This window comes from Hippocampus guttulatus, chromosome 19, assembly GCF_054856545.1.
Source record: "Hippocampus guttulatus isolate MCC_2025c chromosome 19, RoL_Hgut_1.0, whole genome shotgun sequence".
In the NCBI taxonomy this organism is placed as follows: domain Eukaryota; kingdom Metazoa; phylum Chordata; class Actinopteri; order Syngnathiformes; family Syngnathidae; genus Hippocampus; species Hippocampus guttulatus.
In genome coordinates, this window is record NC_141279.1 from 9,989,580 (window position 1) to 10,016,654 (window position 27,075).

Here is a 27,075-nt window from a genome sequence, read left to right on the forward strand (position 1 = left end):
GAGAAAACACCGTTGGTTGTAGCTTGACTTAAGGGTTTCTCTGCCTGGTGAGGCATTCACGTCCCAGAGCTCATGTGGTAACGTGCAGCTTTGCTTGGCACTACCTACAAAGTGGCCTGAACACAGCAGGGGGTTTGACAAAGACAGAGAGAGAGCATTTATGCCTGAGACAGAAAAGGATCTTCGCTAGAGAGGCCGAGTAGCAAGTGAGAAAAATCCAGCAGGAGCCACCAAGAGGACCAACTGAAGAACTTTGATCTCCTAACCTAACACTTTCAACGACACTGACATGGCAGCAATGGAAGCACTGGAGTTGTCAAGCGCGCAGCTAGAGAAACCATCCCTCACGGAGATCTCAGATGACGAAGTCAACATCCCTCTTTCAGAAGATGAAGATGATGTACTGGCAGGGGCAAAGAAAGAGCTGTCCGCCATAGAGACGGAAGGCGAAGCTGCCGAAGACAAGGATGAATCAGGCAAATCGGACCAGCAGGTGAACGGAGTGCTGGTGCTGTCTTTGCTGGACAAGATCATCGGTGCCGTCGATCAGATCCAACAGACCCAGAGCGGGCTGGAATCCAGGCAGCAGGAGATGGAGCGCTCGGTGACCAATATCCAAGGCGAGCTCACGAAGCTGACCAAGAACCACAGCACTACATCCAACAGTGTCAACAAGATGATGGAGAAAGTGCGGAAGGTGAGCGTCAACGTCAAGACGGTGAGAGCCAACTTAGAGAAGCAAGCGGGACAAATCAAGAAGCTGGAGACCAACGAGGCCGAGCTGCTCAAGAGACGCAACTTTAAAGTCATGATCTACCAGGTATTTGAGAGTTTATTTCTATGGAGTGCTTGTCTCAGTTTGACTGTAAGAAGCTATCACGATGGATGAATGGGTGTGGCCATGATCAAAATGTCAACTTTCAAGCCCTTAACATCGAATGAAAGTAAAAACCTGAAATCTGGAAACAATAAATTGTTTTTTTGCATGCAAATTGAATGACTGTAAATGCAGGTTTTGAATGTGATGGAAGTCAATTTACTGAAGACACCTACAAGGGTGTGGCTAGAGTACATCGCGCTGGCATGTCTTCAAGTGACGGTGCTGTCTTCACACACACACACACACACACATACATACATACTGCATAAGATAAGAAAACAACCAACAACAAGCATACAACCAGAAAATAGCCCAAATCCCCAATGAAATACATCGTAAAAAAAAAAAAAAAAGAATCACTGCTAAGATGCATTTTTTAAACCCAAACCACTCATGTAAAAATGCTGCTAAACTGTAATATAGAAACAAATCCCAAAGGGAAAAAAATAATAATAATTAAATATTCGGGGGGAAAAAAATCAGTTAACCCTATCAGGCACGGTGGCTACTATAGTGAACAGCTTATCATGTTATCAGGTTACAGGGTGCGTGAAAGGGTTAATAGATTAATCTTCAGGTGCTGAACTGAAAGTAAGGGAGGGTCCATTGTGTAATCCCCCCTCTGCCCCCCAAGTACCGGTACTATCCATGTAACAGATCAACACCCCATTCTCAACTCTTTCACTCAGAACAGCGTTTTTAACATTCTCAGCGCTTGCAGTTCGAAAAGCATGAGAGGGCTCAGCATGAGAAAAGTATTCTTCCCAAGTTGAACTCAGACACAGGACACAGTTACAATACAAAGCAACACAGCATTTGCATGCAATTTGTTTTCCAATACGATGCATACTTGAATTCTGTCAGTAGACAAGTTACCATGTACTGTATTTGGTTTTCGATCCCAGTTGTTGCTTTACCCCAGCCCCCCTGCCCCACCCCTCGTCTGCATTGGTTCAGCTCTTGGAATCCACTCCAGGTGCCTTCCAGATATTTTCCTATCCATCGCACATGATGGATAGACCTGAAGAATACAAGTCTTCACATGTGAGAATGCTCACCGGTTGTCAAATTCATACATAATCCGTTTGGGGAGTCAATTCTCTCCCAAATCTTTGCCCATTTCTCAAACAAAGGTTTACCAGAAGTGTGTTGCGGGTTGTGGTTGGGGCTTGTATGTGGAGAGAAAAAGAGGAGGGCAAATGCAGTACTGTACTATACTGAATTTGAAATCATTTTTATGTATTAATTTTTTTGCTTTGAAGAGAGTTCAGGGGAGCCCTATTTTCTTTTTTTAGCCTGTGAGGCAGCAGTGTGATGTGTAATGGCTTGCAGCTTTTTTTGCACAGCGGCGCAAGAACATTCAGAGTTTCCACCCTTGACTCAGACATCATGTCTTGGACCAACCTCGCTCTCTGTTCCTTTCATTCCGAAATGCAGCTGTTCAAATGAGAGCTCCATTCGAGGCAGTCCAGACTAACTGTGAACATATAAAGGACACAGATATTTGCCAAATGGACTGGAGTTTGGCTTCTTTGCGGAGCACAAAAATGAGAGACGACGCGAAAGAGAACGTCGCAATTTCTTCAGAATTGCATCAAATCGAGTGAAATGCACACCAAAAATGTTGAAGATGGTTGGCCCTTTATGCTTAGTTTTAAGATCTTCACGTGTGGCTGCCAGCAATGTCATAACTTTTGATTCATTCTCTTCAGAGACAGGGGGGAAAAAAATCAGGAGAATGTTCAAATTCTTTTGTAATCCCACTGAACTGCAAAAAGACTCCAAGAATGCCAGACAAGTGAAGTACTGTACTGCAACAGATCAACAACATTTTTACACACAACAGCATTTTTAAATACGCAAAATAAGGAAATACATCAAGCTCAAGCGGCGAGATGAAAGAACTTCACAACTTCCTTTCTTCTTTAGATTTTTTATTTTATTTTTTTTTACTTTTCAAACGTGATTTTGCAAAACAGATGACTGGGAGTGAAGTCTGGGCCATTTTATGGTAATTAGCTCTGACAACGTTTTGCAGCAACCAATTGGGGTTTGTTCCTCCTCTAAATCACGACTTCAAAGTCACCACTGTAGCCTGTAGTGAGATGTAATTATCATGGTTCCTGGTTGCATACCCAGAAAAACAAAAAGGACTGCTTGCATTGCCATGACAACCCGGAGCGGGAGGAGACCGGCGACTTTCACTTGTGAAAGCGGTGCCCAGAATGTGGAAAAGAAAGCCTGTTAAGACAATAAAAGCATTCTCGCTCGTTGAGGTAGCTCTTCACACTCGACCTTTCATACGCTTGTCAATTTCTGTGCTGACCTGTGGATGTGGTGCATGCAGCACTGCAGACGCAAATCATAAACTTGCTAGCAATGGCATGAATATTTTTCAGCTTTCGACCACCCATTTTCCATGGAACTACAAAAGAAAGGCAAACACATTGTCTCTGTCCTGGATGTTCAGTATAATTGGAAATATAAATGAACAATAATATTCAAAGAAGAACAGAATGCAGTGAGCATCGAGACTCACCTCTAAAACCGTATTCTCCCTGCACTTTATACTTTGTTCCTCACACGCTAGCAAAGTTCGCGGTGAGTCCAACACTAACACGCACTCATTATTTGTTTATTTGTGTCTGGTAGTCCGTTGCATGCGTCACAGTTTCCGCCCGCTAATTGACACGTGTAATTACACGCCTTGGTGACGAAGTGCTGCCTCCATGAGTGAAAATTTAATCTATACTTGTACTGTTTTTGTTCTTTTTTTCTTCAGATTTGAGGCTGCCTCTTGAGCACAAGTCGCTATATATATATATATATATATATATATGGAGTAAAAAAAAGAATCTTACAATAAAAAACAATAAAAAAAATAACAATAATAATGTGTGAAAAACAATTGTAAATAGCACTGCGATTTATCAATTTTGTATTTATATTGCACTTAATTGAACGGTGTTTGTTTGTTTTTTCTTCTTTCTACCCACATTCTTGCTGCTGGAGGCTGTAAATTTCCCCAGTGTGGGACAAATAAAGGATATCTCATCTTAATACCAAACCGGAAAAACGTAAGAAAACCGAAAAAAATTAAGAGCACTAAACTAATTAAATTAACTAAGTGAATTTAAAACCAACAGTCAAAATGAAGTAAAATAAACTGTAATATAAAATCCCGAACTATTAGAACCCTGATGACAACTGAAGCTGTTCTACATACAGAAAATACCCTGCACCGGCACACTACGGTACTTCAAATAAAAACACCCAGCTACTTAGTGGTGTTTATTGCATGAGACCGCCTGTACATGCAGGGAGTACACAGCATGATCGGGGCTTTGTAGTGGAACTCAAATCAACTTTATGAATTTATAGAGTACTTTAAAACAAGCTTTGCTGCATACAAAGCGCTGCTAGATGAAGTAAAAATCAGTCATGCAATAGCAGTTAAAAACAGAAAACCACTAACTTAAATAGAGCAAACACCATAAAACACAAAAACAATGCCGTGTTCATGCGGAGTCAAATATTTTGCCTAACAGAAAACGGAACCTCACAGCAGCAATGTTACGTCGTCCGCAAGTGGAGATGTTCTTGCAGTTCCTTTTAAATATAGTTTGCGCGCACCGACCCTACATGGACGTCGATGTCTTCTTCCGCAATGTTCACGGTGCACCTCTGCTGTGCTAATTTTAAGGGGATTAAGGGAGCTGCTTCCATTGGCCGGGAAAGAAGCTGCCTTATTCGCTCCCACAATGGCGCAAACCCCCCTTTCTACTGTAGCTAGCACGTCTACGCACCCATGCGCAGTTAGACTGCACTTTCTGTTTCTATTTATCTAAATGTATGAAGTCATTCAAGAGTAAATGGAGAGAATGAAGTCATTTTTTTCTTTTCCGAACTTTCATGTTGGAGTGGCATAATTATAGAAAATGATGAAAAATGTGTAGCAGGGGGGCCCTTGAGAAGACATGTGGATCTCATTTTTGTGACAGGCCACTAAGGCAGGGATGGGAAAATTTCAAGATTAAAAAAAAAAGTTTGTTCCTCGTGCATCAAGGGTGGGCCAGCCATCCGTTACAACAGTCGCTTGTCCAATTTAGCAAGAATATGTGTTTGTCACAATATGAAGTCTCGAATGTATCCATGTTTTTGGAGGGCGCACATTTAGTAGCTCCTCATGCACTTCAAACGAACTATCAACGGTTCGTGTGAAAAAAAATTGCTGTTTGTGTGAGATTGGTGTTATAGTTTGTCATCTTTCATGACTGAAAACTTGGCAGATCGGTTTGAATCGGCTTTCTATTTTACCTGAACTGCATCACTTTCTTGACCTAATTTGGTTCTGGCTTCTTTCCAGACCCACTCTCTCTTCTTCTCTGAAGTAAGAGTATAGTCTTGGAGTTGGAGGAGTTTTTTAAGCAATATCTGTCATCTTGTGCGGAACATTATTTTTATAACTTAAAACTGTTCCGCTACAGTCAACATTTTCTTTTTCAAAAACAATCGAGGGGCGCCAGTTGCCCATCCCTGGGTTCGGGTTTCCCTTAAAAGCCGGTTATGGCTGTAAAAGCAAATAAATGTATGTCTAACTTGTGCACCCCGCCTAGTGCCCATGGACAGCTGGGACAGGCTCGAGCATCAAAAAAATTGATGGATGGATGAATGTCTAACTCAATATAATTAGTGCACCTACACAACAAAGTGATGGTTAACTCATTCACTCCCAAAGATGTATTTAGATGTCCCTTTCAGACGCCACACATTTAATCCCAGCTCCTCATTTTATATTGACTGTACTTGAAAAGGGTCTGAAAATGGCTATTTTCAGACCCTTTCAGACCCTTTTCAAGTACAGTCAATATAAAATGAGGAGCTGGGATTAAATGCGTGTTGTCTGAAAAGACATCTAAATACGTCTTTGAGAGTGAATGAGTTCATTACTATTGCAATCCAAAGGAAAATGTTCAAAATGTGTTCAATTTATTTCAATAAAGGGTTTTGTAACACCTGTAGGGCCTCGAGTTCAACACCGATCCCTAAAGGGAGAGCTACAAAAGCCCAGTAAGTACTGGTAAAATGAATATAATTTGTGAGTGGTTCAAAAATATTTTATCATTCAAATAATAGAAATGGGGAAAAAAAACAACAACAACAATCTATTCAAACAACCATGATCACAAAAACCATCACACCTAATATTACGAAACTAAACTACTCAACATTTGATGACACGTGACGTTAGCATAGCCAACACGAGAGGGTATTCCTGAAGACAAATCAACTTCGTGCATAAGAAGATTTCACATCATCCGGGTGTGAAATTAAGTCGAGCACTTCCAATTTGGCAAACAACAACTTACATAATGGTTGCATAATGAGAAAAAACAAAGCCAATCAAAAGTCATCATACAATTGTGAAAGCAATCCTGGAGTTAATCCTTTACCATACTCACTTGTCTGAATTATTTTTATTTATTATTTTATTTATTTCAGAACTGTAATATATTTTTGAGCACAAATGAACGATCACCCGTGTCCTGCATTACTATTTAATGCCGATGCGCCTTGGGGGGGATCAAGCATGCGTCTTTGTCCTAAATATGGCTCGGTGCGAGACAGACACTGTCCAATAGGGACTGATAAGATGAGATAAGACGTGAGGACAATGAAGTGCACTGTAAGAATTCGTGACCCGAGATTTCCCCTCACTTCACCGTGATGGGTCAAAACGCTGAACTGTGGGAGGTCGATGTAAAGGTGTTGAAGGAATCCGTCCCCACTGCGAGCATGGGTGTGTTCTGATTAGGAGCAAGAGACCATATTTAGACAGCTGATTCATTGCACAGGCAGCTATTGTTCTCTCTGCCTACTCATCTTCGTGTGGAACAAGTTCGGTTCCAGCCCTGATCACGCTGTTCCTCCCTCTCAGCACCCCCACCCATGTGGAGAACTCACTCCACATCTTTTCCTCCTCAAGCTGCCACGCCCTAACCCACTCTACCCCACATCCCATCGCCCTCATTCCTACTCCTCTCCTCGAATTTAGTTACTTGCTTTTTCCAGGCTTGTTTTTTTTTCACTCAGCTGCTATTAATGTGAAATAGTGCTACACACTGTAGTTCAAAGACTTAACGCACACCTCTTCCCTCCACTTATCCTGATCAGGGGCCTGGTTGAGCCCATCCCCGCTGAGTACCTTGGACTAGCCCGTGGGTCGGCAACCCGTGGGTGCATGCAGCTCTTTAGCGCCGCCCTAATGGCTCACCGAAGCTTTTTCAAAAATGTTTGAAAAAGATGGGGGAGAGAAATATATATTTTGTTTTAAAATGGTTTATGTAGGAGGAAAAACATGACACAAACATTCTTAACATTTTCTAATTTTGTAAAAATGTATAGAATGGAATTTAAATTTCAACATTTCTGTCAACGAAGATTTGCATCATAGCCTGCGACACAAGTTTCTATTAGCAGGGCAGGATGCCAGGCCGGTGGCTGTTGTAATTCCCCCCTCCCCCCAAAAAACAGCCTTTCATTATATAATTCACCGAGGGTACTGGCAAAGAATGGGAATCTGGAGGGCCGATAGAAGCATTTTAAAACGGTACACGCGATCTACGTAGTTAACACAGTGCAAAAGTGCGTCGAATGCCTCCGTGTCTGGTCTGTAGGCATGTTGCGGTCTGTAGGCATTGAAAACAGGATGGAAGAGGATTCAGACATTCAATAATGCCTTTTAATCTCATGAGCAAAAATTAAGATGGCAATTCCTGTTTAATCTTCTTCTCTAAATTTTAGTGCTAAGCACAGTCGTGTGCCACCAGCTAGTGGTCAGAAGTGGAATTAGATCCACAAATAAATAAAACCAAAATGATTTTTAATTGGACCAAACAAACCAGCAAAATAACGGAACCACTAAACCGGAATCTGTCTTTTCATTAATTAAACTCAAAAAAGTAATGTACATTTTAAGTTGCAAATCAACAGAAAAGCGCGAAAGTGATAATACAAGCCGAGCTAGAAATCTGCATTCAAGGAGAAAGGAAGGAGCTATGTAAGATAAATTAGCAAGAATACAGATAAATTAAGAAAAGACTGAACTGGAAATGTGAAACAAAATTTCTCTTTGTGTTCCCCCGAAAAGGTAACACTTTTTTTTTTACTATGGTAACATAGCTGCATCTGGTGTGGCTCACTGTCCCACTTCCTGACATGAAATCACCAGAAAGCTTTGCAAAAAGTACACAAAGCATTTTGCTACATTGGAAAGAACACACTGCCTGGGAGTTATAATTCAAAACGCATCATGCGCAAACCCCCTCCTCTTTCACAGGTCGACCCAGGCCCATATATGGACATCATAGTCTGAAAAGCTCTGGGCTAACTTTACAAGCCAGATTGTGTGAAATGTTCTTTCGACAGTGACCAGTACTTTTTTGTGTGTTTATTCCAAGTTTCGTTAGGTACTAAAGTGTGTGACAGTTGGGGGTCAAAGTCAAGTATGTGGGCAAAATTGAGAAAGAGGGTGAGAGGATAAAGAATCAGAGTATGGCGACAACGAAAGAGAGAGATGTCTAAAAATAGCGCCTATCACATACTTGTTCAATTGTGAGAAAGGAAGAGCCAGTGGGACTGTGTTCCTGTTTGGTCATGAAGATCTGATGCAGGGCCTAAAGAACTTTTGTTGACATCTACACCACAACATAGGATTGTTGATATAAAATGTTTCCTGAGTCTAATACAGTATACTTTGTATTGCGCAAGCCTGTGAAAGTGGAATTAGATAGGTTCCATGTAAAATGCTGACAAAAAATATATAGATATTTTTGGTTCCTACCATTTTATCTAACCATTTTCTAAACAGCATGTCCTCATTAATGTAAACAGCCATTTAATATTAATATTAGAGAATTTGGAATAGCATGCAAGGTTTTGCCTTTCCAATGTTAAATGTGTGAAGGGTACCAGCTCTCAAGAGCTGAGCCATACCATAACACTTTTAAGTACCCTTGTCGGGTACCAACCCAACCACAGAAGCAACTAAAAGTTTAGCACCTGGCATACTGGTTGATACGGTGCCCCTAAAGTGACATGGAAGTAAAAAACAAAACGACACTAGTTCGGAGAAAGAGAGAATAATGGAGGAGGACTTGGAAACTGTGGTTAAGCTCAAGAATAGATTCAATGTCTTTGTATTTCAAGCCAATTTCAAAGTAAAATCCCATTGAACTCGCCATCCATGTTTGTTGTTTTCAGTTACCCGGAAGAATGAACTGAAAGACAGAAACTTTTTCCAAATAATTTTTGACTTTGTCTTGTAAAAAGCTGCTATTGAGCAACACTGTTAGAAAAACTTAGACTGGGTCCCGCTTGTCAGACACTCACGTGATGACATTGCAATGCAGATTAAAATCAATTTTCCACACTATACTATGACAAGCTAGTTAGCTAGCTAGCTAGATGGAGGTAGTTTATCATATTGGGGCAGTAACACTCTTTTTTTTTTTCAACTCCAAAATTGGCAAACCAGAAATGTTAACAGGACTGGACTGTGCTTGTCTTGTGTAATGAAACAGTTTCTTACACAAAATGCTTTTTAATCTCTTGACTTTTCCACCCAAGTCAGATGAAGATGACTCACATTCCCGAGATGTGTTCACGGAAAAACGAAATCACATTTTGTCTCCTCATAGGATTCCATTGTTCATGTGATGTTGATCAGAAATTCTCAGAAACTGGACTAAAAGGGCCAAAACAGTGTGGCTGTAAAGCACATTCCTGTATTTTCAAATATTAATTTGATTGTTAAGAAGGAAATAATATGTGCTCTGACAGCGACAAGACAGATCTTCCGAAATAATCATGCTTCTCAAATGAGACTCCCTTTGAAATACTAAAAAGTCAGATGACTGTGATCTTGTGAGGACAAAGTCGTTGTAAATATTTGAGATCATTTCACAGTCTGACTTAGACTCCTGATTTGGTTTGATATATTTTCCACGGTTTTAAATTATTGAGTTGATTCCTTATTTCTTTGTTTCATTTTCAAATATTCAATATTTGGTCCTCATGAGCCCAGTTTTCCTGTCAAATCCAGTTTTGTTGTTTGGGTGTTGCCAAGTTACTGAGTCAGTTTATTTATTTCTTTAAACTTTCCTGCTTGCAAGAGTTTTGGTATGTGTTGTTAATCCTTCCAGGTGCCCAGTGTGTTAGTCATTCCTTCTTTTTTTTGCCAGCCCATTAGTTCATGATTTCCTCACTTTACCTTTGTTAATTGTGTGATGAACCAGATTAAGGTGCAGTTTAATTTCACTCAAAATAGTAGGACGTTGTTAATTTGAAAAGAGCAATCAAGTGGCGTTGTTTCAGATTCCCTTGAGTGCAAATGTCATTTCATACACATATTAAATGCCTTTAGTGTTAAACTAGTTTATTAGCATGTTGGTTTTCCGCCGCAACGGAATAACGCCACTTCCACAGGTGCAAGCTAAAAAACAAATTAAAGTTGACATCTTTTGTCCATTTACATGTACAAAAATGCATTTTACATTTTGAAACCTGAAAACATATTTGAGAATGGGTCTTGAAGCCCCCCTCCCCTACCTGTTTAAGAAACCCTTTATGGATTGGATAAACTTTATTGTCAAATGTACTGTATGTGTGATTATGGTGACGACGTCTCTGAGATGCGGACCACCGTCATGCTCTTCCTTCCTATAGACCAGTGGTGTCAAACATAGGGCCTGCGGGCCGGAATCGGCCCGCAAGGAGGTTTGAGCGGGCCCGCAGGACAATTTAAAAGTGAAAAAATGCACAAAAGACACGGAATGAATATTTTAATAAGGTGCAATTCATGGAATATCTGCTAGGGGGACACACTGTTTTGATCAGAGGAAAAGACAACATTGTTTTGATCAGAGAAGAAGACAACAGCAGCCTCAGTCTGTCACTGAGACAACACAGCAGACGCTATCAAGGACATGTGAATACTTTATTCTTTACACATATTATAGCACTCTCCTTAGTTTGTAAGGTGTAGGCAGGGATTACATTTAGATTTTATATGCTTGTGTAAATGGTTTAAAAAATCCTTTCTTTATAAATCTCGTTTAATCTTAAAAGTGCATCACTATATTTTTCAATGCCAATTACTTGTTAAGGTTTTGTGCCTTTGTACAGTCAGTGGGATCAGTTGCAATGCATATATGTGAATGATAAAAGTAAATTGCACATTTGTCTAAGGAAATCTTAGGTGCTTCATGAAATGTTTTGTAAAAGATATGTTCATTAAATTTCAACATTTCCCTAGTGTTCTTGTGCTTCGTTAGACCAAAACAAAGGAAAGACATATTATTTTGGTTATTTATAGCGGAGTATGGTATAATTTTTAATGGTCCGGCCCACTTGACACCTACTGAGGCCGTATGTGGCCCACAATGTGAAATGAGTTTGACACCCCTGCTATAGACTGATGTGGCTTACTCCATGGACTGAGAAAGATTTGTTTTGACTTCAATACGGTCGTCCTAAAAAATCATAAAAGCTAACTGGACTGGTGAAAATTTTGATTCTGATGCAGGTTCAGATGATAGGGGCTAAAAAACGACTGGAAACCATGGGTTACAGTAGGTCACTGATCTTACTACAGTAATTCCTTTTTTTAATTCCATGCTTTGATTGGGGACCTTACATTCCTGTTATGTTAAAATGCTAGGGTACAAACACAAATAGCAGTTCGAAGAAAGCCACTTTCTTTTTGAGCTTTATAAATCTCACCATAAATGCCAAGCTCCTCCATTGTTATTGAAAAGACAAACATGAGGTGGCCATGGGAACGGCCACCGTCATGCCACTCTGGCTCCATGTCACTGTTAGTCAAGCGTGAGGAAATGTACATAATACAGTATCGGTCAAGTCAGGGCCAGAGGATGGAAGGATTAAAAATACACAGTATATGTAATGGATGGGTCATTCTCCTATAATATTGGCAAATATTGGTAAAGAAAATAAAAACAGTAATGGTAAAGAAAAAAAAATCCTAATTTAGCTTTTTATTCCTGCCTTGCTTTTAACCCTCTCGGGGACAGCATTTACTACAAAGGACAGCTTATCATGTTATCAGGTTACAGAGTGCATGAAAGGGTTAAATGGATAATAGTCTCCCATGCTGAAACAGCATGAAAAGCTCATATTTCCAAATTTTATTGATGATAAAAAATTTTAGGCGTTCATCGAAAAGACAATTTTGACAGAGCAAATGGTGGTGGGACACGCAAGTGCACTTCTTGCATAACGGTAAAGACAGAAGTGCATAAATGTCAGGATCGTGTTTCTGTTTTCCTCCAGTAGGTGGCATCGGAGGGGTTTCCCTCGTGAGCTGCACCCGTCTGTAATCACGCTTGATTACCAGCTGCCACGCCGACAACCGGCTGGCTGTCGGATTATTAAGGCTTGCTCACGACTCTCTTGCCAAGCGCTTCAATTTTCGAGAGGTTCTCGATTTATGACCTCATAGTTTTCATTGTGCTTCTTTTGTATTTTTGCATTACTGTGTAGTCTCGGTTTTGTATTCTCATGTCTTGGATTCGCTTGTCCTTTCAGCTGACAAGCAATTTACGTTTTCTCGTTCCTTGTCTTTTGCAAATGCAGATTGTTTCAGAACATCACAATGAAGACATAAAACAGCTTCATAAAAATTGTGTAAGTTGCACAGTTTACATGTGTAGCCCTTCAAACTCTCCTGATAAAAGTGTATCTTGTCTGTGCATGATCATAGTAACAGTAAAGACATACTAAAGCTCCAACAGTCATACATCTCATAAATAACGACATTTATTTTGCTGTCTACGATTTTGTAAATGCAAAATGGGTTGCCTTGACACTTGAGCTCACAGATCCCTCTGGTGTTTTGCAACAACAAATAATGCTTTCAACAGTAGCATTAATTCACTTTAGTTTGAGTGAAAATGAGAGACTAATTGTAGAGGGACCAAAAAAAAAAAAAAAAAAAAGAAACCCTGAAGACACTAAAATGAATTTGGTTTAATTTTCATGCAAAAATAAAAACACGTTAGGCAATAAAACAAAGATCCTATATATCCAAATATAATTAGCATCTTCAGAAAACATGTTAAAATCACAAAACTTAGTTCGGGGTTCATAACTGTCAAAACATTTTGCCGTTAATTTTTTTTTGGAAGAAAGAAATGTATAGTATATATACGTACGCCTCTGCTTTTCAAAACCATTAATAAAACTTATTAGTATAGTACTGGTCAGAAATAGCAATTGACAATTACACACATGTATAATACATCAAAATGTGTTCAAGTTTGTTTATTTAGATCATTACAAAGGTTAGAATGTGTCAATATGAGCGCATTTGCATGTGCGCACGTGAATTTGTTTATATTTTTGTATCTGTATGTCCCGACATGAAAGTACATGATCAGAATGCCCCTGAACCAAAGTATGTGGTAACCACAACCTCCAGTGGTAGCTGACAATGGCAAGCTGTGTCTTGCAGGGAAAGCTAAAAGGAGCAAAGAGTGAACACTCCACAGCTTCCTCACTTAAGCATGTCTGCAACCTTGGAAACACTTCATGAAATCTTTATTTTGTGTTAGATTCATGGATGCATAAGAACAAAGTTGCCCTGTTTAAGTCCACATGATAAGCGTATGCAAACTGTGTTGGCCTGAGTCAACATTCTGGAGGTTAGCGCAATCTTTTAGGCCAATGGCTGTAAAAATACACCACAAGTGGAGAGAAAATTTATCTGCAGCCGTTGGGGTTATCTGGAACTAAAACACAGAGAAATATTTGTTATGTTGCCATGGCGGTGATGCTGATCTGACTCGTTCACACTGTTCTCATATGCTACATTTAGTCTTCTTTCCTACAGCGGCTACAAGGTAACCACGGAGGAATAGGAAAACAAATGCAGGTGTGTAAGGGTAAAGAATGAAGGGAATTTGTGCAGATGGAAGGAAATGGGGGGGAAAAAAAAGAGCAGCAGACAGAAAAAATGATTGTAACAATATCAGGGGGTGGAGTATGGGGATGGGGCAAGAGCATGCTACCGTGCTCCAGTGCAACACCAGGCCGAGTGACTCATCCCTTGCACTCCCCCCGCGGGGAGCTGTGGCATGCCATCACTTTATATAGCAATCTTGCTCTCTCTGGTCCCATGTCTCTGATTGAAGGGAACGACTGGAAAAATAGGGAGAGGAATAATGAGTTCCCTCCCAAGATTCCCTCTTATGACCGTCACACGCTTTCCCATGGTGCTCTCTTGAGAATTGTGGACAAAAAGCCACGCATGTCTACACACTCAACACCCTGCAAAGATAATACACAACTATATTCTCTGATGATTATAGTTGAACTATATATATATAATCCTTAGTTATACACACACACACACACACACTGTAGAATGCATGAAAAGAAATGCTTGACAATTTAGCCACCAAATGGCTCATCACTGTGAGGAAAATAAAATTCCATCATAAAGTCATTATAAATTTAAAATAAAATCTTATTCAATCCAAACAAAATTACAACCTTCAATCTGGCTTTAAGAAACTCGGACGTTTCGCGTGAAGCCTACAATTCCATCACCACTTGGCAAACTGTATGTCATTGCACATGAGCTCTGATGTTCCAAAAAAATAAATAAATGAAAAAAGAGTTGACTGAATGGGCTGATTTAGTTGGGCAGTATAAAATGGAAATACGGTGTCCCCATTTGCCTCTTGAAACGCATTCAGTTCCTCTTTACATCACTAGTTATGACGATTCAGTGTTTTGCTGGATTTACTGGAAAATCCCTCAGCATTTATGTGTGTGACACTGTGTGTGTGTGTGAGACTGTTTTTGTGTGTAAGGCGTGTAATGGAATGTGTACTCCTACACTGGACAGAACTGATGTTGCTCATGCAGGTACACTAAATGCACGCACACTCACAAAGACATCTGGCTTTGGCTTAGCAGCAGGGGAGTTCATGGTAGCTGAAGTTTAAACAGGAAAACAGTAACAGAGAGGGGTGTGTTATGGCGGGATTCCTCTGCGCAGCGCTGATGAGAGGTTGCAGTGTGGGCTCAGGGTAGAAAGCTTCCATAGAGTGTACAAACTACACAGTGACTCACGCACAAGTTGAACTCAGAAGTTATCAAACAAATGCTTATTTAGAGGTTGTCCTATATCACTTGCATAAGTGATGATAGTAACTATTTTGGTTGATATGATAGCTTCTTTTTAGATTTGTACCAACTTAATACGACTTTTTTTTTCTTCCTCCATGATGTTGAGTTGAAAGGGTGCATGGCCACATGGCCACAGATGGCACAAGTATCCAACATGCCTGGAAATTATTGTTGCCGCTAAGTTCCTGCACTGATTAAATACCACAATGACTCATTGGACTCAGTGCCAACATAAAGATGGCTATATTGGGACACATAAAATGCATTTATTACATGTTTTCCCCAAAACGTCTCTAGTCTCTAATATGAATCCTTATTCAGGGTGATAATAGTCTCCAATTTTTCATGATAGTTAGTTTATATTTCGTTTTTGACCTTTGTGTTTCTAATTCAGTGAGTTTAGTGTTTTTTTAAAGCAAGTTTGTATACTTTCAAAAATGCTTTATTTTAACTCACATTTGATTGGTTTTGTATTAGTTTTGTTTTTTTTAAGCAAGTTTGTATACTTTCAAAAATGCTTTATTTTAGCTCACATTTGGTTGGTTTTGTATTAGTTTTGTTTTTTTTAATGCGCAAGATTTTAAAAATAGGTCATATTAAGGTCACTAAGTATTGTTCTAATTAACCCTTTCAGGGATAGCTTACAGGTTATCATTATTGTTGCATGAAAAGGTTAAAAAGTCAACCAATTATTTTATTTATTTTTTATTCATAAAACACATCCTGGATGGGCTTTGTTTTTTATATGTTTAACTTGCATTGCCTTCTCCCCATTATAGATGGATAGCTAGCTAGCGAGCTAGTTAGCTAGATAGATAGCTATCTGGCGAGCTGCCTAGCTAGCTAGATAGATTCAATTCAGGAGACTGGCAGATCTATTCAAACTGGGAGCACTGTATACATTTGAAGCCTGAAATAAAAGTAATGGTTCACACGTAGATATTTCAATAATAATGCATGTTATCAAATAATTGTAATTACACCAAATGACTCATGAGAATTTGTAGTCACAATCTGAAAGGCAGTGTGGTGGGAAATGGTGGATGGATACTGGCATCATGCAGACACACCATGAAAGAGAAATGCTGTGCGGTGCTGATCACATCATCCGGCTGATCTCAGCAGCTCAGACTGAAACGTTGTGGCGCACACACTTTCAGACATCTACCACAATTGGCCTTGGGAAGAATTCCAGTTTTGCTTTACATTAATCATGAAAATCAAACATTTTCGGTTCTACTTTCATAGTTTGATTCAAACTCAAGAATCTTTCAGAAATATGAGTGAGAGCTTTCCTGACTAGTTGTGTTGAACGGAAAAAGAGAATTATTTGATTCGCTGAAATTCTTGCTTCAGACTTGATAAGAAGTCACCGGGTTGTCTTAATTGCTTGAAACACTGTTGTTAGCAACTGATGGCCATAGGGTCAAAATCTGTTTCCACATCAATTTCAGAAACCTCAGAGCCTCATGATAAGAAATGTCCATGCTGTCAAGGGCATGACCAAAAATGTGCGGCGCTATAACCTCTAATTGTACAGTAAGCCCTATGAGTGTTTATCATTAAATTGCCACTATTTTCTAAGGGGAAGAAAATGAACCAAAATTATATTTAATAAAATGATCAGAATGTTGTGGCTAAACCCTTTCATGCACCCTGGAAGCTGATAACATGATAAGCTGTCCACTGTAGTAACCACTGTCCCTGAAGGAGTTAAGGTGCAGGACTTCTCATCCATGCTCATATATGTGATTAAATATGAATCATATAGCTAGCTTAAGATCATACTTTGTATGCGGGGACAGAAAAGAAAAATGAGATTCAACCCTTTTGCATTCAATACATTCACACCAACACAAGCTTTGGTACAATAGGTTTTGTAACTATTGTAATTTTTCTCAGGTCGAAGTAGTTTGAGTGCAAATCAAATTATTTTCCCTGTTTTGCTAACACAAAAGAGAACATGTTGTTTCTGCAGCCCCGTCGAGACAATCAAACAAACACACACACACTCACTCCACCACTGCATACCTCATTTGTCTATTTTCCATGGCTCAGAGTGTGTACCTTCCTGCCTTTGGCCCAGAAGCTTCACGGAGAACAATGTCTCATTAAGTTCGGAGGTTCAGGAAGTCAACACGCAGGGAATGCTTGAACTTTCCCACATACTCTCTACATGTTTCATGATGTATGTGCATGTATAAGCTTTGAACGCACATCCATGCAGGTTTGAATCCAAACAAAACAGTGAAGCACAGTCAGCTGCCAAAATGAGCTCTCCCAGGCGCATAACGTATGACTTAGTTAAGTCAAAACATTTGTTGCAATATATTGTATAACGCCCTAAATAGTCGAAACATGGTTTTCCAATTAATATTGCATTTGAGGAACATGAAGTAAGCAGAAAAATCCACCTGTTGATATCCGTCTCAGGGGGCCGCCATTTTGATTTATACTGCTACTCGCTGTCGACTGAAAATGACATCTCTGTGCCAAAGTGCTAAATTTACGACCGTTACAGCTCACCTGTTTTTTTTTGGTTTGGTCATGTGATTTTCACAAGCTGGGCCTTTAGGCACCATGATGTCATTTTTAGTTGACAGCAACTAGCGGTACAGGCCTCCCCATGATATGGATCACAGGTGGATTTTACTGATTAGTTCAGATTCCACACTTGCAATATTAATTTGAATACTTTAAAAAAAAACTTTTTTAGACCAGTGGGGGGTGCGTGGAACATATTGTAAAGAACACTGTGACTTAACTTCTCCATTGAGATGACTGGACAATAGAGACTGACATTGGTAGTCAAAGTCATAGCAATTTGCGATTAAATTGAGAATGGGTGGCCATATATTTTATGGAAATTAGCAGTCGTTTTTTTCAGGGAACAACACTTTAAAATTGTAAGACAATTTTCCCTATTTGTGAGACTGTTCTGTATATGATGTCGTTTTCCAGTCATCCTTTCTTGTGGCCTCTGTTTGGCTAAGATTACTTACAATTAGAGGTCACAGCATTGCATATTGTTCGGCACGCTCATGGCCTCACGGAATTTCCTTTTCATGTGGATTGAAAACTCCAAAGTTGATGTGAAAAGACATTTTGACCCGATAGACAGTCGTTGCTAACAACAGTGGCTCAACCAATTAAGAAAACCCACTGACATTTTATCAAGACTGTAGCAAGAATTTCAGTGAGGCAAATATTTTCCATTTTCCTTTGAACACAGCTGGTCAGGAAAGCCGAAATTCCTCTTTCAAGGTCAAGTTTACCCAAGACACTGCAATACAATACCTTCATAAAACCGCCATCAAGCCTCAACAGAAAACAATAGAATGGAGACCGCCCCCCCGCCCCCCTCCACTCTGTGCCCCACCCTCGTTCTCCCTTGCCTCCAGCTCCTGGCCTTTGATGCGATCATCTTCCTGCTAAGCAGATTTCCACTTTTTCCACCTCTGTGAAGGATCATCCAGCTTGTGCTGGGACTTGTTTCATGCAACAGCACAACAGCCTATCTGCTTGTGTCTTTTGTTGTGACGTTGGTTGTGTTCCTGTTTTGTTGCCTTTTCACGAGTACGTCCACCTTCAAGGAAATCCCCCTCCGCCCTTTTCATGTCTGTTCCATCCCTTCATTAACAATTTATAGTGCATTGTATTCCAAAGGTAAAGCGTCACGTAAGGGGAAAATCCTGGTGCAAAAGTGAGAAAAATAGCTGCTAGTTGATTGATGAGCCAAGAAAACGAAGGCAACAAGAGAAGGAAAAGAGAAACAAGCGGTGCTATGGACTTCTTCATCGGTGTGGTCATTTCTGCATATTAACCCATTTAATCCCAAAATTTTCCCAGACATTTAAAAGGCAAAATCAGGTGTCATTGGTAGCCCTTTTAAGTAATCGGTAATAAAAAAAGAATTATAGAGCCCTGTAAATTAAATCATTGTTGTCCTTCACAAATGTGACCGGTGGGATTAAATGGGCGAAGGATTACACTGCAAGTGATGATTTGAGAGCAAGCCAGGGACAAACAAAGTACAGTGGTACCTCTACGTACGAAATTAATTGCTTCTTAAAGAAATGTCTTAACTAGAAAACCAAAATTCAGACATAAATGACCTTGCCCCGTCGCCTGCTATCTGTCTGAACACGTGAATATTGTACAAGAGAGAAGCCCTGTACTCTACAGCCGCGGGCCCTCTTGATCAGCCTTCTTGCAATTTTGAAAATATAATAAAACATTGTACCATGTGAAAGTCATTTTGCTGAGGTATGTGGAGGTAGTAATTCATGGTCTTTCTGCATTCCTCTTTATTTTTCCATCCAACCATCTATCCTAGGTGAGCTGACTTATAGTCTGTCACTCCAATGGAAAATCTCGAGTTTTCAAGAACTAATGTGTTCGTATGAAAATTTGTTTTCATGTTTGTTTGCTATTTTAGGTTTTTGTTGTTTTTCTCATGAATACAATTTGATATAGTCTTGATATTCATATATCAAGTCATACGTCATTGGGTACACCCATACTAATGTAGATAGACTAATGTGTAGGAAACTGTGTCGGTAAGTTTGTATGCTTATATGGAAAAATATATGTATATGTGTGTGTGTATACAGCATGCGTGTATGTGTGTGTATGTATGTATGTATACATCGCGGGGCACACATAACCTGCAAAAAACTAGAAGAAAATTGCTTTACCTACATCCTGGCATGCACTGACAAACAACCATTCACACTCACAGTCACACCTTTAGTGTTTTTGGAATATGGGAGGAAACAAGAATACCCGGAGAAATATACACCTCCATCCGTCCATTTTCTGATCCGCTTATGCTCACAAGGGTGGGCTGGAGCCCATCCCAGCTGTCTTTGGACAGTAGGTGGGGAATACCCTGAACTGGTTGCCAGCCAATCACAGGGCACATAGTGACAAACAAAAATTTGCAATCATAATCACACCTAGGGACAATGTTGAGCGTGCCAGTAACCTGCCATGCGTGTTTTTGGAATGTGGGAGGAAACCAGCGTACACGGTGAAAAGAAAACCCACGCAGGCATGGGGAGAACATGAAAACTCCACACAGGAAGGCCATGCCGGAATCAAACCCTGCACCTCTGCACTAATAAATCGCTCACCGTGCCACTGGAGAATATATACACTTTAGTTCATAATGAAAAATAAATTAGGGGGTCGGATTAAATTAGTATTTCACCTCTACCTACTCCTTTTCGATAATGATGGATGCATTGTTTTCTTATTTACAGTAATTCACTATGGATTATAATTGTTGTTGTTTTGTAACATTTTATTTATTTATTTATTTTACTGTTCGTAAATTATGTTCAAAATAAAGATTTCAATTAATGAGTTTACATACTGGCGTCATGATGGTTAACTGGTTAGCATGTCCGCCCCACATTGCAGAGGCTGTGGGTTCGAATCCGGGCCCGATGTTCTCTCTGTGCCTGCGTGGGTTTTCTCCGGGTACTCCGGTTTCCTCCCACATTCCAAAAACATGCGTGGCAGGTTGATTGGGGACTTGAAATTGTCCCTTGGTGTGAGTGTGAGCGCGGATAGTTGTTCGTCTAGGTGTGCCCTGCGATTGACTGATTGGCTGGCAACCAGTTCCGCATGTCACCCGCCTACTGCCCGAAGACAGCTGGGAGAAGCGGATCTGATCGTTAATGGATGTTTACATACCCTGGAGGAATTTATGCAATGTTTAGTCAACCTTGTTCATAAATATCATGAAATTAATCCATCTACTGTTAGGTCAAAGTCTGTTATTATATTACGTGGTAAATCCAAGTGAGCCTGCAAAAAACTCGAAGAAAATTGCTTTACCTCCATCCTAGCATGCATAGACAAGCAAAAGGTAATACTGTTGTCACACCATATATTAAACTGAGCATTGGGGAGTGCTTCGAGGTGCAGCTTTTCTTGTGGAGGTGATGTTCTTTCGCAACACTTGAGCAAAAGGGATGTTTCCATTGCCTGATCGCTCTGTCAATGTTAATGTACATTTCGCTCTATAATTTTTTCCTCTTTGGCATGACTGAGATGAGTCAAACTTGACTATAAGCTCACTTGTTTTTTTTTGTAAAGAATGACGAAACATGATCTGGAGTTTCTCACAGCTATATCAAGTTTATGTCTATTCTGTTCCATTCTCCCGACGAATACCGATTGCAACTGTTTTAATGAGAATGCACTCAACCAGCTTTAAACAGCAGATGGATTAACACTGCAGATTTTCTTTTTGGACAGAATGATGACAGCAAGAAACACATATGCACAGCATACGCACGTGCATGCACACTCTCACACACACCTGCAATTTGACACTGCGTTTCATTTGCAGCGACTATGCATCATATTGTCACATTCATTCCATATTTGAGTCGTGCTATTTGTTGAGTTCGGTTAAGGTTTCTTTTTTGAGCTGAAGTGACAGCCGACACGGTCAGCTAAGTAAGAGTTTTTCTCCTCCCAAAAAAACAAAACAAAACATTGGGGGAGTGAGAAAAAACCTTAAACTTAATCTATATTTGAAGGTTTTATCAGCACCACTCAATTTTTTATTTTGCCTTTATTGCTAATCTTCATTATATATTACCTACATTATAAATTATACACTCCAATCTAGTCTGAGTTTACCAGGACCTGACGTGCAGATGGTTGATTTACTTGCTCAATTTCCTTTCGTTCTACTGCCCCCTATCGAAAATTTAAAACAGTGCTTTCTGTAACATTAAACTTGTGAACTGAAGAAAATAAATTCCATCATCAGTTTAAACGTCAACCTCTCTTCCAGATCAATAATTTCTTCAAATCCATGGTAACCCTTTGTCCTGGGGTCAAATGAATCTGCAGTTCGCAAACACAGTTTGATGGTAAAAGAAAGAAATCTATAAGATCCGAAATTGTTCTGTAATTAAAACCATGATTCATGAACAATGAGTGGTTCCCAGAATTTAAACATTGTTAATAAATGTTATAACTGCTCTAAATCTGGCAGTTCACTGCATTCATATTTAACGGGTTTTTCTTTGTTTGTTTGTTTTTTCTCTACAGGATGAAGTCAAAGTTCCCTCCAAACTTAACGTTTCCAAGTCCATGCGGGTCTCTGAGTCTGTATCAGGAAGCAGAGGAGGAAGTGTGCTCGAGCTCAAGGAAGCTACGGAGGAGCCCGGAGAGGACGCGGAAGAGGGTGAGAAGGAAAACAAACCCACTATCGACCTTTCCTCAGATGAGGAGGGCGTGGCGATCGAGGACGTCCTTTACGAGACCCGTGCGGAACGTATCAAGCGCAGCAGTCTGCAGCGTGTTCAAAACCTGAAGACCGTATTCTCCAAGGAGAAGATGGATAAGACTAAGGCGAGGACCAAGGAGAACCTGGAGAAGACCAAGCAGAACCTGGAGAAGACAAAGCAGAAGACAAAGCTAAATCTGGAGAAGACCAGGCAGAAAACTAAGGAGAACATCGTGAATACAAAGCAAAAGGCGAAAGAGAACCTGGAGAAAACCCGACACAACATTGAGAAGAAGATGGGAAAACTTGGAACACGCATGAGTGTCAATCCGGAGCGCAAGCAGAAGCTCCAGACGTCCCGCAACAAGATGCAGAAAGCCTTCACGCCAGACCACGTGGTTTATGCACGTTCCAAGACTGCCGTGTACAAGGTGCCCCCTTTTACTTTCCATGTCAAGAAAGTCCGTGACGGCGCCGTCGAGGTGGTCCAAGGCACCGAGATGGTGGAGGTCTCCCAGAACGCCGAGCCCTTTAACGAAGTGGATGAAGAAGTCGAGGGAGAGGGGGTGGAGGTCGAGATGGAAATGATGAATGGTGGAGATGATGATGACGATGAAGATGAAGAGGAGGAAAGCCATGATGTCCTTGAGGATAACGAGGATAAAGACAGAGACAGCGACTAGATAAAGAATAAGGAATTTGCCAAAGTCTTTGACAACCAACCCAGAGGTTATTTTGTAAAAACTGAATACAGTTTCGGGATTGAACAGATGGCTTTTATTTTCCTTCAATTTGATCCGACTATCGTTGTTTCCTTTTGTTCATTCGGGATGTCATAATATGCCTCCATGCCGAGTTAAACCGGGAGAGCTGGCAAAGATTCTGAGTACCGTATTTCCTACACTATAGGGCGCTTTGGATTATAAGGCGCACCTTCAATGAACGGCCTATTTAAAAAAACTGTTTTCATATATAGGGAACACTGCATTACAAAAAATAACGACAATAATGGCTGCGGTTGCGCTATGCATCCACTAGATACAGGAATACAATACCATACAATCCAGCTTTATTTATCCGCAGCCTTCACAACCGCTGCAGCTGCAACAAAGCCATGAGAACTGGTCACAAACACGGACATGAAACATACAAATACAAATGGCTTTATAAAACTATAAATGAAAGACAAAAGTTATGAAGACGATTGAATCAACAAAAAGGCACACAAACCTCATGGGCTTCCTTCGTTTAGTCTGTAGTTAACTATGCTTTTGGTATTAAAGTATCTTCGTTTCATAATGGCTGCGCAGAGCTCACAAAGTACCGGTAGTTGTCTGTTTGAGTGTGTGTTGGCGAATGCACGTGGCAATTAGTGTCGGGCAGAACCCTTTTACGTCACAATTGGTGCCTGCTAATAATCACCACAAGATGGCATAGGAACACTAACATGGAAACAAGTCAACGGGGAATATAAAGTTTGCATTCTCTTCATATTAGGCGCATGCCATTATCGGGCGCACTGTCGGAAAAAAAAAAAGTTTTTAGGTGCGCCTTATAGTGTGGAAAATACAGCAAATTATTTGACAACTAACCCCTATCAGGGTTTGACTATTCTATTCCCAATGCCTCTGACACCATTAGGTTTTGCTTCACATGGTCAGAATACACAACAGAAAACCTGCTTCCTGTAAACTTCCCTTAACTGATGGATTGTCCTAATTCACCTCACATTTTGTTTCACGCTTAAGCCGCTGTAAGTTCTTTTTTCGAAGTCCTCCGAAATTTCATAAAGCAGCTGGGTCAAATATTTGTTTAACCCCAAAATTTGGGTCAAATGAGTACTACACGACACAACCCGATTTTGGAGGATTGTTTTGTATAAATCAAACCAATTTGGAGGGGTAAGGTCAAACAACCCACAAATGAAAAACTCACAAAATAAACCTCATAAATTGGTTGTTTTGTGAGTTATTCATGTGACCCAACTTTTTCAGTTTAACCCTTTCATGCATCAACAATGATAACCTGTAACCTGACAACATGATAAACTGTCCACTGTAGTAACCGCTGTCCTTGAAAGGAATTTTAATTTTAAAAAAAAGGTCTTGAGGTTTAATAACTAAGCGAAAAAGTTGGGTCGGTCCATTTTTGACTTTTACTTCCGGCCCAACTGTTTTTAGAGCGCTTGAGTAGAGTAAAGCCATTTGTGTAGGTAATAGAGAAGCATTGGGCAACAAAATAAATACAAATCGAGAGAACCGTGATCATAATCCTTAAAAAAAAAATCAATTGCCTTTAACTGCCTCCCAATCTCTCATCTTTTACTCTCTTCAAGCCTTACTTGGTCTAGTCTCCCATTTTCTATTCTCTTCAAGCCTCGCTTGCCTTCACATTTAAGAGTTTCTGTTGCAGTGTCGACAACTACCAAGCCTCCAAAAGTTGCCACAGCAGTATTCTTTCCCTCTCAGAATGACGTCTTGCCATTTACATGATGTGCGTATGTATATAAACAGAGTGATGTGCAATGCCACAAACAAACATGATGTGGCATCTTCAACACAGCGAGCTAATTGAACAGAAGCTTAAAATTACAAAACAATTGACAAAAATATTCCTTACTGAGCTAATGGAACTAATTCAAATTACAGATCCACTGGCGTTGTAAATAAATACCAATATTCATGGAGATTCAAAGTAGTAATGGAAAGTGGGCAAACAATGGATATTTTCTAGTTATGTGGACGAACATAATGAGATATCCCCCGGAAGTGGAAATATAACAGCCACACGACAACTCAAGGCTCAAATTGAATTCTCCATCTTGTTCATTTCATTTTCCAACATTACCTTTCAAATTCCATTTAAGAACTATCCACAAGGATATTTTTCATGACCTGTAAAAGAGCATCAGCAATGATTATGCTTCGTATAATCACAAATCGAGAAATAGTTCACAAACTGCTGGGTTAAAAGCAACCCAAATTGAATGAAATAGCAAACCCAATTGGGGTGGTTGACTGGTTAGCGCATTGGCCTAACAGTGCAGAAGTGCAAGGTTCGATTCCAGCTCCGGCCGTCCCGTGTGGAGTTGCGTGGGTTTTCTCTGGGTACTCCAGTTTCCTCCCACATTCCAAAAACATGCGTGGCAGGTTAATGGAATGCGATATATTGTCCCTAGGTGTGATTGTGAGCGTGAATGGTTGTTTGTCTCTGTGTGCCCTGCGATTGGCTGGCAACCAGTTCAGGGTGTACCTCGCCTACTCCCTGAAGACAGCTGGGATAGGCTCCAGCACGCCTTGCGACCGTTGTGAGTAAAAGTGGATCAGAAAATGAATGGATGGACAGATGGATGGATGGCGAACCCAACAGTGGCCCCAAAGGAACTGAGCCAATGCTTGCTAAAGATTTGACCTGGCACATCCGGTCAAGGTTTTGATCCAACAAGGGGTACTACCCATACTGATGAGTTGGACCTTCCAAGAAGAGGTTTTACCAGGTTATGAGTAAAGCCGTGGTTAAGAATAATACAAATTTTATGAGCAACATTTTCTAAAAAGAAGAAGCAGCTGCCGCCAAATTGACGGCAAACAAGTTAAGTCTGAATCAACAGCCAGTCGGCTGATAGCGGCCATACAGTCCATTTTGCCTCAAACCAAAAATGTATTCAACACAAAAAAACAACAACCCTTTCATGCACCCTGCAACCTGATAACATGATAAGCTGTCCACTGTAGTAACCGCTGTCCCTGAAAGGATTAACTACCATTTCATTGATTACCAACCCTAATTCTTTTTTATTTTCTGAAGATTTAAGACCAGCTAAGACCAATGTCCTAGGTTTATGTTTCAGTTCCACATGTCTGTGTATCATTTTGAAAACGTTCTTTCTCGGTTTTTCAAATAATAAACTGAGATAAGGACCAATATGTCGAACAAGTATCATAACACTGTATAGAGTGTTTACTGTTGAGTATGCTTAAGAAACCTGATAGTTAATAAATTGCCAAGATTGTGTAACGCTGCAGAGCGCTACTGCCCCCTGGGGCTCAATCATTTTGTTATGGTTTTGTCTGCAGCTTTCCAAATGTTTCTCCAAGCATTTCAGTCAAATTGGTTTTCCTAAATTTAACCGTGCTCACATTTGTTTGACTAACGCGTGTTGAGTTGTTTGATTTGGTCATCATTGCAAATTGTGGGGTCAAATTCATGTATTCTCATGATGAATGTTCTGCGATGACATAAAAATAAAAGTCAATTCGCAAGTGATTTTTTTTTTCTCCATGTAACTCAAACATGGGATAGAAGAGGGGAGATGGAAACCACCTAGGCCGGTAATACAATGAACGTGTAAAATATATTAAGTGACAAGTTCAGCAATACTTTATTGTCCAAGATTATTTCGAGCACAGAAACTTGTTGAAATTGTGTTTGTTTTTTGTAAATAATCACAATGCAGTTCATAATGCGTAAACATTTTGCATACCAGAGAGCGTAATGCATAAAGCTGCTGGCACATACCTGTACCATGCATTTAGAAGTTTCTTGAGCCAAAATTGTCACGCTTGTCATAGAAAATGAAATATTCTAGCTTTTTTTTTTAATGCACAATTTATCTTAGTGGTTTAATGATGGGCACTTCAAAGTGAATTAACATTGTTGTCATCGATTATTGTACAATGTTTCATTTACTTAACCACTAACGAATTAATAAAAGCTAATTTGTTCAGTG

At 40.0% G+C, this 27,075-nt stretch overlaps 1 protein-coding gene across 1 annotated transcript; it reads left to right on the forward strand.

The window, feature by feature from the left end:
* On the forward strand, positions 1 to 27,075 carry LOC147190235 (caveolae-associated protein 1-like). Its single transcript, XM_086138674.1, has 2 exons — positions 1 to 820; positions 22,169 to 27,075. The coding sequence occupies exons 1-2, from the start codon at positions 290 to 292 to the stop codon at positions 23,027 to 23,029; spliced, it is 1,392 nt and encodes a 463-aa protein (XP_085994800.1). The 5' UTR covers positions 1 to 289; the 3' UTR covers positions 23,030 to 27,075.

Excerpts from the sequence above, each read along its gene's own strand:
- LOC147190235 (XM_086138674.1), top strand. The coding sequence starts at position 290 with ATGGCAGCAATGGAAGCACTGGAGTTGTCAAGCGCGCAGCTAGAGAAA. Across the intron at positions 821-22,168 it reads TTAAAGTCATGATCTACCAG|GATGAAGTCAAAGTTCCCTC; the intron begins GTATTTGAGAGT and ends TTTTCTCTACAG.